Source organism: Sciurus vulgaris (genome assembly GCF_902686455.1).
Source record: "Sciurus vulgaris genome assembly, chromosome: 2".
Taxonomy (NCBI): domain Eukaryota; kingdom Metazoa; phylum Chordata; class Mammalia; order Rodentia; family Sciuridae; genus Sciurus; species Sciurus vulgaris.
In genome coordinates, this window is record NC_136462.1 from 159033885 (window position 1) to 159047179 (window position 13295).

The 13295-nt window shown below is 37.8% G+C and overlaps 1 protein-coding gene across 1 annotated transcript in view; it reads right to left on the reverse strand.

Annotated features, from left to right (window-relative positions):
- Window positions 1–13279, reverse strand: part of CFAP61 (cilia and flagella associated protein 61) — a 281876-nt gene extending 268597 nt beyond the window's left edge. The window contains exons 1-2 of the mRNA XM_079124251.1: window positions 13069–13279; window positions 7788–7938 (exon numbers count right to left, since the gene is read on the reverse strand). Coding sequence (XP_078980377.1) covers window positions 7788–7930 — 143 coding nt within the window. The 5' untranslated portion in view covers window positions 7931–7938; window positions 13069–13279. The remainder of the gene's footprint in view (window positions 1–7787; window positions 7939–13068) is intronic.
- Between the last annotated feature and the right edge of the window lie 16 nt (window positions 13280–13295).

Sequence of the window (13295 nt, forward strand, 5' to 3'; positions counted from 1 at the left end):
TTGAGGAGGGGCACAAAGACAATTAACATGGATCTCAAATCAACATGTGCTTATGAATTCTCAGGGGAGACTTTATCCCCCTCCATTTCATGCTGAAGCTAAAACTGCCTAGCTTCCTTCCTGTCCATTTGTATGTAGTAGGTTTATATCTTGTTCATCTTTACAACAAACATCCCAGTTTCAAAAGAATCTCATACTTCCTTCCTTAAGTAGAGGGACTAATTACCTTCTGTTCTTTGCAAAGGCATCATAACAAAAACATGGGAATTTATAGAATGTGGCAAGAAGTCTAAAGGAGAAAGCTAGTACTGGTTCCTGCGTATTATATGACGTTTCCGATTCTAATTTGATAATGTTCTCTGCACAGTCCTTAACTTTTGTGTTTGTGTGTATGTGCATCTCAACATTTTAGCTATTTTCATATGATGGACATCATGAAGGGATTTGGTCAACCTTAATGCCAAAAAATGAAATTACTTCATTGGTATATGTATGTGTGTGTGTATGTATATGCAATATATATATATATATATGGCATTTTATATGTATTGTCCTATTGCCCTCTAGTAAAAACATTGCTAATTTATATTATATTCATCAGTGTGCTAATCAGAAACCATAAATTTTAATGTCTTAGATTGGCTTTATTTTAAATATTTCAATTGTATTTGATATAAACCCAAACCCAAAATATTAGGCTATCCTATATTTTCAATAAAAATAATGAAAAACAAAAAGTTTTTATAACATGCACAGAAAGTCTACAAATAAAACATGGAGAAAAATGATCTTTTAAGAAAAACATTTGTTCATATTTCAAAGTTTAGGACCAAATCCAGGCGTGGCCTCTCATGTATAGCTTGGCATTGGGTAGGCCTCCCATTCTCATCTATAAAATGGACCCCATAGTAGGTACCTCAAAGAAGTGTCAGAAAGATTCAGGAAGATAATGCTGGCAAAGCACAGAGCCCAGAATAAAATGAAACCTCAAAAAGCTGGCAGCTAATGCTAACTTACTCCAAGTGACTTTACTAGTGAGCAGACCATCAGGATTTGAACTCAAGTGTGCTTGAACCCAAAGACCATGAGAAGCCTTTTCAGTCACACTTTGTTAGCGGACACAGAGACAGGCTGTTCCTGGAGATTTCTTGCTAGATATTTTCACTGTGTAGTGAGCTGCCTATTTCCTTAAGTTCCATCAAGACAAAGGAGTGGGCCTTGTCGCTCCATAACTCAGGTTTCAAGCAGAGGATATCTGTTTCTTGGTGAGGCAGTTTTGCTACTTATCGATCCCCTGCTGTTTACCCCATTTGTCTACTGTGATCACCTGCAGTCTGCCAGCATATCGACGCCTTTTTTGAGTGCAGATTGCTCACTGTCAGGTGCCTATCATCCGCCATTTGCCTGCCTCTTGCCTGTCCATCGCCTGCCCATCACCTACCACCCGAGGTTCACCTCCCGATCATCCGACAGCTGCCAGCAGACTGACCACAGAGCGCAAGTGGAGCACCAGCTGCCTACTGTTACCTGGAAGTTCACTGTTACAGCACCTGCAGGTTTGCTTACACGTGGATGCCGCCATTTTGAGACAACAGCCAGGCCCGTAGGACCCCTGGCCAGAATGACTGAGCCCCGTCTCCAGGATCCCTCAGCCCGACCAATCACTCCCTGCCTCTGGGGCCCTCACATAGACTGACTGCTCCCTGCCTCCAGGACCCCCAGACCAACTGACTGCGCCCTATCACCGGGACCCCAGACCGACTAATTGCACCCAGCCTCCAGGATCCCGCAACCACACCAAACACACCCGACTTCCAGGACCCCTACCTGACCAACTGCACCCTGCCTCCAAGACCTCCAGCCGACCACGTCCACACCCCGAGCTGCAGCTTGCCATTTGCCAACATATTTGGAAGCCAGAGCGGCCATCTTGGATAATCCTGGAAGCCATAGCTCCAATCTTTAGGTGGGGCAAATCCCATCCTGAGACGCCTGCTGGAGACTTGAAGCTCATTGTCACATAACTCTCATCCATCAGGCTACTGAAGACTGGGAGATCTGAATACTATATGACTGTTACAGTGTAGATTTTCTTTCTTCTCCTTATTGAACAATTTTAAGTTTTTATTTCTTTACTTTTTTTAGCTCTCTTTTCCTTTTTTTACCTGTTCCCTCAGAGTCTCTTTCTTCCTTTTTGCATGCTAACATCCAATTTCCTTTGATTACACTCTCACATTTTCTATTATCTAGAACTTTTGTATATTCTTTTCTTATCCCATTAACAGCTACATCCTACATCCCTCTGCATCCTCCTTGTCCTCCATTAGTAACTGCAGACCTTACTGCAAATCTGTTTGTTACACTAAAGATAATAGTTGAACTCATTCTGTTTACTATGACAATTTTGTTATTTTCCTCATAGGGGCTATTTGGTCTCAGATTGCATAGTGTCTGAATTGGGCACTGCTAATATTGATCTCCCCTTAAAGAAAAGGTTTTGGAAACCGTTAGGGCCACTATAAGCCTATAGGGGGAAATCTTCAATACCCCAGATGTGCACTGATAGAGGGGAAGATACATGAACAACATGAAAAAACAAGGGAATAAAATGATCCAAACAAATCTAGATTCTATATTAATAGAATCCAATGACAGTATGGTAGAAGAAATGTCAGAAAAGGACTTCAGATTATACATGATTAAGATGATTCACGAAGCAAAGAATGAGTTAAGAGAGCAAATGCAGGCAATGAATGATAATGCCAATAAGCAGTTGAAAGAGCAACTGCAGGAAGCAAAGAGGCAGAGATTCTCAAAAACAAACAAACAAACAAACAAACAGAAATCCTTGAAATGAAGGAAACAATAAACCAAATAAAAAAACTCAATAGAAAGCATCACCAAAAGACTAGACCACTTGGAAGACAGAACCTCAGACAATGAAGACAAAATATTTAATCTTGAAAATAAAGTTGCCCAAACAGAGAAAATGGTAAGAAATCATGATCAGAATCTCCAAGAACTATGGGACATCATGAAAAGACCAAATTTAAGAATTATTGGGATTGAGGAAGGCACAGAGATACAAAACAAAGGAATGAACAACCTATTCAATGAAATAATATCAGAAAATTTCCCAAATCTGAAGAATAAAATGGAAAATCAAATACAAGAGGCTTACAGAACACCAAATGCACAAAATCACAACAGATCCACACCAAGGCACATTATAATGAAAACGCCTAACATTCAAAATAAAGATAGGATTTTGAAGGCCGTGAGAGAAAAGCATCAGATTACATATAGGGGGAAACCAATACGGATAGCAGCAGACTTCTCAACCCAGACTCTAAAAGCTAGAAGGGCTTGGAACAACATATTTCAAGCTCTGAAAGAACATGGTTGCCAACCAAGAATCCTATACTCAGCAAAACTAACCTTCAGATTAGAAGATAAAATAAAATCCTTCCATGATAAACAAAAGTTAAAAGAATTTACAAATAGAAAGCCTGCCCTACAGAATGTTCTCAACAAAATATTCTGTGAGGAGGAAATGAAAAACAACAATATAGGTCAGCAAAGGGAGGAACTACCTTAGAGAAAAACCACTCAAAGGAGAAATTGAGCCAAGTTAAAAACCAAAAATAAGCCCAAATAACTGGGAATACAAATCATATCTCAATAATAACCCTGAATATTAATGGCCTAAACTCATCAATCAAAAGACATAGACTGGCAGAATGGATTAAAAAGAAAAGACCCAACAATATGCTGCCTGCAAGAGACTCATCTCATAGAAAAAGACATCCACAGACTAAAGGTGAAAGGATGGGAAAAAACCTACCACGCACATGGACTCAGTAAAAGAGTGGGGGTTTCCATCCTTATATCAGATATAGTGGACTTCAAGCCAAAGTGAGTCAGAAGGGATAAAGAAGGACATTTCATACTGCTTAAGGGAACCATAAATCAGGAAGACATAACGATAGTAAATATTTATGCCCCAAACAATGGTTCGTCCCTGTACATCAGACAAATCCTTCTTAATTTCAGGAATCACACAGACCACAACATAGTAATTCTGGGTGACATTAACACACTGCTGTCACCATAGATAGATCTTCCAAACAAAAACCAACCAAAGAAACCACAGAACTCAATAACACAATCAATAACCTAGACTTAATAGACATATGTAGAATATTCCATCCATCAATGAGCCAATTCACTTTCTTCTCAGCAGCACATGGAACCCTCTCGAAAATAGACCATATGTTATGCCACAAGGCAGCCCTTAGGAAATACAAAAAAATAGAGATACTGTCTTGTGTTCTATCAGATCATAATGGACTGAGAGTAGAAATCAATGACAAAATAAAAAACAGAAATTACTCCAACACCTGGAGACTAAATAATATGCTATTGAATGAAACATGGATAACAGAAAACATCAGGGAGAAGATAAAAAAATTCTTAGAGGTCAATGAGAACGATGATACAACATATCAAAATCTCCGGGACACTATGAAAGCAGTACTAAGAGGAAAATTCATTGCATGAAGCGCATTCCAGAAAAGAATGAAAAGTCAACAACTAAATGACCTAACATTACAGCTCAAAGCGCTAGAAAGAAGAACAGAATAACAGCAAAAGTAGTAGAAGACAGGAAATAATTAAAATCAGAACTGAAATCAATGAAATTGAAACAAAAGAAATAATTCAAAAAATTGACAAAACAAAAAGTTGGTTCTTTGAAAAAGTAAACAAAATAGATAAACCCTTAGCCACACTAACAAAGAGAAGGAGAGAGAAAACTCAAATTACTAAAATTCATGATGAAAAAGGAAATATCACGACAGACATCACTGAGATACATAACATAATGAGAAGCTACTTTGAAAATCTGTATTCCAACAAAATAGAAACTACTGAAGACATTGACAAATTTCTAGAGACATATGCTCCTCCCAAACTGAACCAGGAGGACATACACAATTTAAACAGATCAATATCAAGCAATGAAATAGAAGAAAACATTAAAAACCTACCATCCAAGAAAAGCCCAGGACCAGATGGATTCTCAGCCGAGTTCTACAAGACCTTCAAAGAAGAACTCATTCCAATACTTCTCAAAGTATTCCAGGAAATAGAAAAGGAGGATACCCTACCAAACTCATTCTATGAAGCTAATATCACCCTCATACCCAAAACAGGAAAAGACATATCAAGGAAAGAAAATTTTAGACCAATATCCTTGATGAATATAGATGCAAAGATCCTTAACAAAATCTTGGCAAACCGTATCCAAAAACATTTTAAGAAAATCATGCACCACGATCAAGTGGGGTTCATCCCTGGAATGCAAGGATGGTTTAACATCCGTATATCAATAAACGTAATCCATCATGCCAATAGACTTAAGGATAAGAATCATATAGTTATTTCAATTGACGCAGAAAAAGCGTTCAACAAAATACAACAACCATTCATGCTCAAAACACTAGAAAAAATAAGGATAGTAGGAACATACCTGAACATTGTAAATGCTATTAATGCTAAGCCCATGGCCAACATCATTCTTAATGGAGAAAAACTGAAACCATTCCCTTTAAAAATGGGAACAAGACAGGGATGTCCTCTTTCACCACTTCTATTCAACATTGTCCTCGAAACTCTAGCCAGAGCAATTAGCCAGACTAAAGAAATTAAAGGGATACAAATAGGAAAAGAAGAACTTAAGCTGTCACTATTTGCTGATGACATGATTTTATATTTAGAGGATCAAAAAAACTCCTCCAGAAAACTTCTAGACCTCATCAATGAATTCAGCAAATTAGCAGACTATAAAATCAACATTCATAAATCTAAAGCATTTTTATACACAAGTGATGAAACATCTGAAAGGGAAATAAGGAAAACAACTCCATTTGCAATAGCCTCAAAAAAAAAAAAAAACATACTTGGAAATCAATCTCACAAAAGAGGTAAAAGATCTCTACAATGAAAACTACAAAACACTGAAGAAAGAACTTGAGGAAGACCTTAGAAGATGGAAAGATCTCCCATGTTCATGGATAGGCAGAATTAATATTGTCAAAATGGCCATACTACCAAAAGTGCTATACAGATTAAATACAATTCCAATTAAAATCCCAATGACGTACCTCACAGAAATACAGCAAGCAATCATGAAATTCATCTGGAAGAATAAGAAACCCAGAATAGCTAAAGCAATCCTTAGCAGGAAGAATGAAACAGGGGGTATCACAATACCAAAACTTCAACTATACTACAAAGCAATAGTAATAAAAATGGCATGGTATTGCCAAAACAGACAGGTAGATCAACAGTACAGAATAGAGGACATGGACACAAACCCAAATAAATACAATTTTCTCATACTAGACAAAGGTGCCAAAAATATGCAATGGAGAAAAGATAGCCTCTTCAACAAATGGTGCTGGGAAAATTGGAAATCCATATGCAACAGAATGAAACTAAACCCATATCTCTCACCCTGCACAAAACTCAACTCAAAATGGATCAAGGACCTTGAAATCAGACCAGAGACCCTGCATCTTATAGAAGAAAAAGTAGGTCCACATCTTCACCTTGTTGGCGTAGGATCAGACTTCCTTAACAGGACTCCCATAGCACAAGAAATAAAAGCAAGAATCAATAACTGGGATAGATTCAAACTAAATAGCTTTCTCTCAGCAAAAGAAACTATCAGCAATGCGAAGAGAGAGCCTACAGAGTGGGAGAAAATCTCTGCCAATCATACTTCAGATACAGCACTAATCTCCAGAATCTATAAAGAACTCAAAAAACTCTACACCAAGAATACAAATAACCCAATCAACAAATGGGCTAAGGAAATGAACAGACACTTCACAGAAGAAGATCTATAAGCAATCAACAAACATATGAAAAAATGTTTACCATCTTTAGTAAGAGAAATGCAAATCAAAACCACCCTAAGATTCCATCTCACCCCAATTAGAATGGCGATTATCAAGAACACAAGCAACAATAGGTGTTGGAGAGGATGTGGGGAAAAAGGTACACTCATACATTGCTGATGGGGCTGCAAATTAGTGCAGCCATTCTGGAAAGCAGTGTGGAGATTCCTTAGAAAACCTGGAATGGACCCACCATTTGACCCAGCTATCCTACTCCTTGGCCTATACCCAAAGGACTTAAAATCAGCATACTACAGAGATACAGCCACAACAATGTTCATAGCTGCTCAATTCACAATAGCCAGATTATGGAACCAACATAGATGTCCTTCAATTGACGAGTGGATAAAGAAACTGTGGTACATATATATACAATGGAATATTATTCAGCTGTAAAGAATAATAAAATTATGATACTTGCAGGTAAATGGATGAAATTGGAGAATATCATGCTAAGTGAGATAAGTCAATCTCAAAAAACCAAAGGACGAATGATCTTGTTGATAAGTGGATGATGACACATAATGAGGGGTGGGAGGGGGACAAGAATGGAAGAAGAAGGGACAGTATAGAGGGAAAAGAGGGGTGGGAGGGATGGGGGGGGAAATAACAGAATGAATCAAACACCATTATCCTATGTAAATGTATAATTACACAAATGGTATGCTGTTACTCCATGTATAAACAGAAAGAACATGTATCCCATTTGTTTACAATAAAAATAAATTAAAAAAAAAAAGACAAAGGAGTGGAATTCCTTCCTGGTATAAAATTCCTGATACAAAATTGATAAATATTCTTGAACTTACTTAGTCATGTACTTACAGAAGATAGATGATATTAAGCTTCCCAAACAGCTTCTGGGTAAATTTTCTAATGAGGTTTTTGATACAATAAATATCCTGTGACTCTGTTCTTCGGCAATGAACCACTTCCACCTTTCCTCGGGGAGAAGTGAGAATAGACATTTTTTATCCTGTCCCCAAGAGAGAGAGAGAACAGTCCACTGTTAGTCTGAAATGACAAAATAATTTGGGATACAATACTCACAAAATCAGGCAATCTGATTTCCTTATGGTTAGAGCAAATATGGTATGGGAGTACTGGAGTGCCACATTTTGTTCTAAGTGGTGTCTGTGGTGACTGTCACCACAGACAAACTAAAATGTTTTGACACTCAAAATGAAGTTTTTGAGGATTGGTCTAACTCGAAATCTCTATATTGTGTTCTCTGTTTCCAATTGCTTTAAGATATTCTAACAATAAGAGGAAAAACACTGGAAGGACTTGTTTACTGATTCAGTATCCTCTTCCATTTAATAAGCCACCATTGCATGTGGTCAAGAGTTATATAGGAAATACTGACACATGTAGCCCAAGTTCCAAATAGAGTTCCACAAGATGGAGACTTGAAGGATAGCAATATTAAGAGATATGAAGAGACAACAAAGTTCTGTGGTCAAATGAGTGTAGTAAATGCTGCTTACAATAGTCTCCCTGAAAGCTCATCATACTCATGGTTAAGTCCATGTGTTAAAGGATTGGTTTCCAGCTGCTAGGGCCATTGGGAAGTGGTGAAATCTTCAGGAGGTGAGACTTAGTTGTAGGAAGTGAGCTCAGTGGGGGCATGACCTTGAAGGGAATATTGGAATCCTGTCCCCTTCTGTGTCTCTTTGCTTCCTGGCCACCATGAGGTGAATAAACCTCCTCCAACATATGTTCCCATGATGATGTACTGTACTGCCACAGGCCCAAAGCAATGGGGTCAAGTTATCACAGACTGAAATCTCTGAAACCATGAGTCAAAATAAAACTTTCCTCCTTATATGTTGATTATCTCAGGTATTCTCTCACAGTAATGGAAAGTCAACTAAACACCCATTAAAAGGTTTTGATAAGTTCCCTAATAAAGTAATCTGCTTTATTTTTATAACCAAGCATTTCCCACATAGTTCTTGATCAAAATCTCTAATTCTAAGAGTCTAAGTTCCAGTTAGACACTTTGAGGGATGCTGCTAACAGGAACAAAAGGCTATAAAATGGTTTCAATATCTCAATCTGTCTGTCTCTTTTTATCACACCTCTTGCCTCCATCCCTAACTAGGGAAAACCGATCAATTATATACAAACTTAAAATAGAACAATATGGAACATTTCCTGCTCCCTGGAAGGCTGCCTCGTGGCAACTCCCTGTCAATACCCCCTCCAAAGATAAACACCATTCTGACTTCATTCAAAAAGATGATCTCTGCCAAATTCTGAATATCATATAAATGGAAATATATATCTGTATATATTACATATATGCTACATGTTATGTATTATATATATGATTTTTCTTATAAAACCACTGTATCATTTGGTCTTTTTTGTTGTTGTTGTTAAGACACATCAAAGAACTTGCGTGCTACAGAGGTTTGAAAGAGTACTGGACTAAGTTCCTTCACCAGATGAGAAAACTGAGACCTAGGAACTAAAGTGACTTGCCTCAGGATATATGTTTGTTCACAAATAGAACCCTGGGCATTTCTTCCCTGCACAGCCCACGCCACTTCCCTCTGCATGCTTTGTGGGTAAATTGTCCCCTTGTCTTCATTGTCCTCTGATGTTCAGATTAAACTGCTGCTTGACCACTCATAACCACAAGTTTTTAGATGTCAAAAGGGCCAGATGTTGAGGGGATGCAGAGGGGAACCCGGGAAGACAGCAAGGTGACAGCAGGAATCGTTGTTCACCACTTTCACTTTTGCAGGCTTATGAAGGGCATTCATCAGCAAGGCAAACCCAGCTCTCGGGGACAGCTGCATTTCCCCTGGAGCTCATAAAAATTGAGGAAGAGTTCAAAATGCCAATTTATTCATTTCTTAATAATTCCCTTTTTTACAGTGAGGAAATTAACAGCTGCAGTCCAGATGTCTTTGTAGCCCAGGCAGTTAACATGTCATACAAACCAAACACAAACCTGATTTCTTTGCCTTTGATAAAATAGGGCACACGAGATTTCTTTTGTGTGCTTTGTGGTCACTGTCATACAGTCTTGATGTCAGGTGACTTCACTAAACTAGGGAACTCATGCCATCCTCAGCTCTAGCCAGGCATGGCTTTACATGAATATGGGCTCCCTGGAAGGCAGATCATCATTTTTCAAAGGAAGACAATCCTGGTATTTATGTAACATCTCCTAAACTTGAAATATTAGCTCATTCTTTTTCATACTCAGCAGATATAAATAAATGTTTCTTTTTGCTGTAGCAAGACCACTCAAGCACTCAAGCACTCTCTTTTTGTAGATCAAATATAGGGAAAGTCCAGCTATCAGAAGGTGGCTTTCAGAGAAGTAAGTGGCTTGGTACTGTGGTGAAGAGCATAGGCTGTGGAATCAGAGTATCAGGATGATAGTGTCTATCACCTCTTAGCTGTGTAGTTGCTTAAACTCTATGTGCTTCAGTTTCCTTATCTGTAAATCAGAGATAATACACATACCTCAAAGAGTTTTATGAATTAGTTATTATATACAAAACAGTGAATGCAGTGTGTGATCTGTAGTTAAGTACTCAGTACATATGTAGTTAAGTACTCGGTACATATTAGTATCATTATCCAGCATGGATATTCTCAGTGGACATCAAGAAATTGCTTCACAGTTGCTGGCGGCCTAAGAGGATCATCATCCACTACGGAGATGTCAAGTCAAGAAAATCAAAGGTGAACAATTTGCTTGGGTGAACATTGTTGTTAAACATAGGACACTTTGTGATGAATACATTCTTTCCTAGAAAAAGTAACATACTTTTAATCATATTGCAGTCAAGTTTTGATGATCTGAGAGCATTTCCTTTTTAAGATGGCTTTACCTACATCAGTGGCAACATAAACTGATTTTACATTCTGAAGATTGTTCTTAACATTTAATTTCGAAAATGAATTTTTAATTACCTGTGCAATTCACTAGTATCTTATCATTTTGAAAAGCATAAACTTTATACAAGAGGCTCAATTCCACTTTTTATTGTGGCAAAACATGCACAACACAAATTAACCATATTAACCATTGTTAAATGTATATTTTAGTGGCTTTAGGCACATTTGCATTGTTGAACAACTACTACTACTATTCATGTACAGAAATATTTAATATGAAATCTTGTATTGAGACCCTTTTCTCAGTGAAAGTACCCTCTTTTTTGATGATATATGTATAATTTCAGACAGAATTTTCTGTTCTATGCTGGAATGGGCATCCTGGAGGGTATCTCACCTCAAGGCCTTTCTCACTCCAAATCATAGAAGCTCTAGAATAAACAGTCTTGTTTCAAAGGAGGTGATCATAACCTTACTAGCTACTATAAGAATGATTAAATACTCAATTATATTTTCCATAGCCCCTGTGATTGTGAAATTTAGTGCTTGCTATGAAGACAGAGTAGACTGGTAGAGAAAATACATTTTCATATTTATAAATGTTATCCTTTACCTTAATTAGTTAGAAATAAACTTTAATAAAGTCTAGACTCCTATCAGAGCTATCCATAAATATTATCATTTACTGGTTTGAGTTTTAACTTAAAAACAAGACAGAAACGAGACTTGTTTGTGAAACATATTATCATAAGCTAATTCTACAAGAATATAAAATGCTGTATATGATATACTTAGATGAATTTTAAAAAGAGAAAAACAAGAAGAAAAGGAAAGTTCTCCACCTACATGTCAATGACAACAGCTATTTGTTTATTTTCATTAGGTTATTTCTCCTTATGATAGTGATATAAAATTTTTTCATTCAATTCAATTTTTTAATTTAATTTTTGAAAAATGAGATAAAATAAATGAGTGATACAGAGCTAGAGAAAATACTTTGATTTTGATTATAACTGAGTTTTATAAATATGCATAAATTTTTGAAGTAATATCTGTGCATACTGTGTGATACCACTATACATAAATATACAAATATATTTTTTCCAAATACCTAAAGAGCCTTTCAATGGTGGAAATTCTTTTAACTAATGAGCTATCAAGTCTTTAAAACACATGGAGGAAACTTAAATTCCTGTCTTTAAGTGAAAGAAGCCAATCTGAAAAGTCTACATATTATAGGACTCCAACCATATGACATTCTAGAAAAGGCAAAACTATGGAGACAGTAAAAAAGGTCAGTAGGCCACAGAGGTTTGGAGGAGAAAGGGATGAACAGGTGGCACACAGAGGATTTTTAGGGGAGTGAAACTACTCAGTATTTTACTATAGCCATGGACACACTTACATACATTTGTCCAAACCCAAAGAATGTACAACATCAATAGTGAACACTAACATAAACTATGGACTTGAAATAATAATGTGTCATTGTGGGTTCTTTGATGATACCATTCTAGAAGGATATTAGTAGTAGAGAGGCTTTGTGTAAGGGGAGTGGGTGGGTAGAGGAGGTACATGGGCAATCTCTGTACCTTTCACTCAATTTTTCTGTGAACTTCTCTTACAAAAAAAAAATTATTTAAAATTTTTTTCTTAATAATTGCTTGACTACTCTACTCTGATTTTGAAAGTAGGTCAAGTGTTATACCAGCTAACATTTACTAAACATTTAACACAGATTACTTCTTTAATCCTAGAAAAATAAGTTCAACTATCTTCGTTTTATAGTTGAGAACATTGAGGCTAAAACATTTTAAATCATCAATTCAAACATCAGTTTCTAACGACAAGGCTAGGTGGTTTGTTAGTTACTCTAATGATTTATTTTCACTTTTTTCCCTACTGTCTGACTTCAACATGCCTCCTGTTTTTGTAAATTCCAAGTCTTCGATATTTCCACACAACCTTTGGGAAATCAGAAACAAGGTGTTTGGGGGAGGTGACCCCGGAGACTACAAAGCCCAGAATGCACCGCGGCGCTGGTGAGTCAAGCTATGTGGCAGCTGTCCTTGAGCACGCTGGGAATGGTAGTTTCCTCTCCTGCCCCTCTGCCCTCACCCTTGAGCACCCAGATCCGAGCTTGGTTCCTGCTCTCTTTGCAGGGTGCCACGGATGAACAAAGTCACCCAGTCCCGGAGACGGACTAAGACCCTGCGTCCTTGAGGGGCAGGCCAGCGTTACTCACCTTACCCGCAACTCCGAGAAGCCACACTCCACCCACAGCTCCAAAGAGGACGCGCAGCCTGGTTACCACGGAAACGGCGCTGCCTTCGTCACGGCGCGTAAGGAAGGCCAAAGGTCATACCAGAGAGTTCCGCTTCCAGTTCCGGCACCCGGTTTGTTGTCGGAAAGCTTTGTGGTCTTGGCGAGCCCTCGGGGGTGATCTGTGGGGTCTGGTGAGGGCGGGGATTT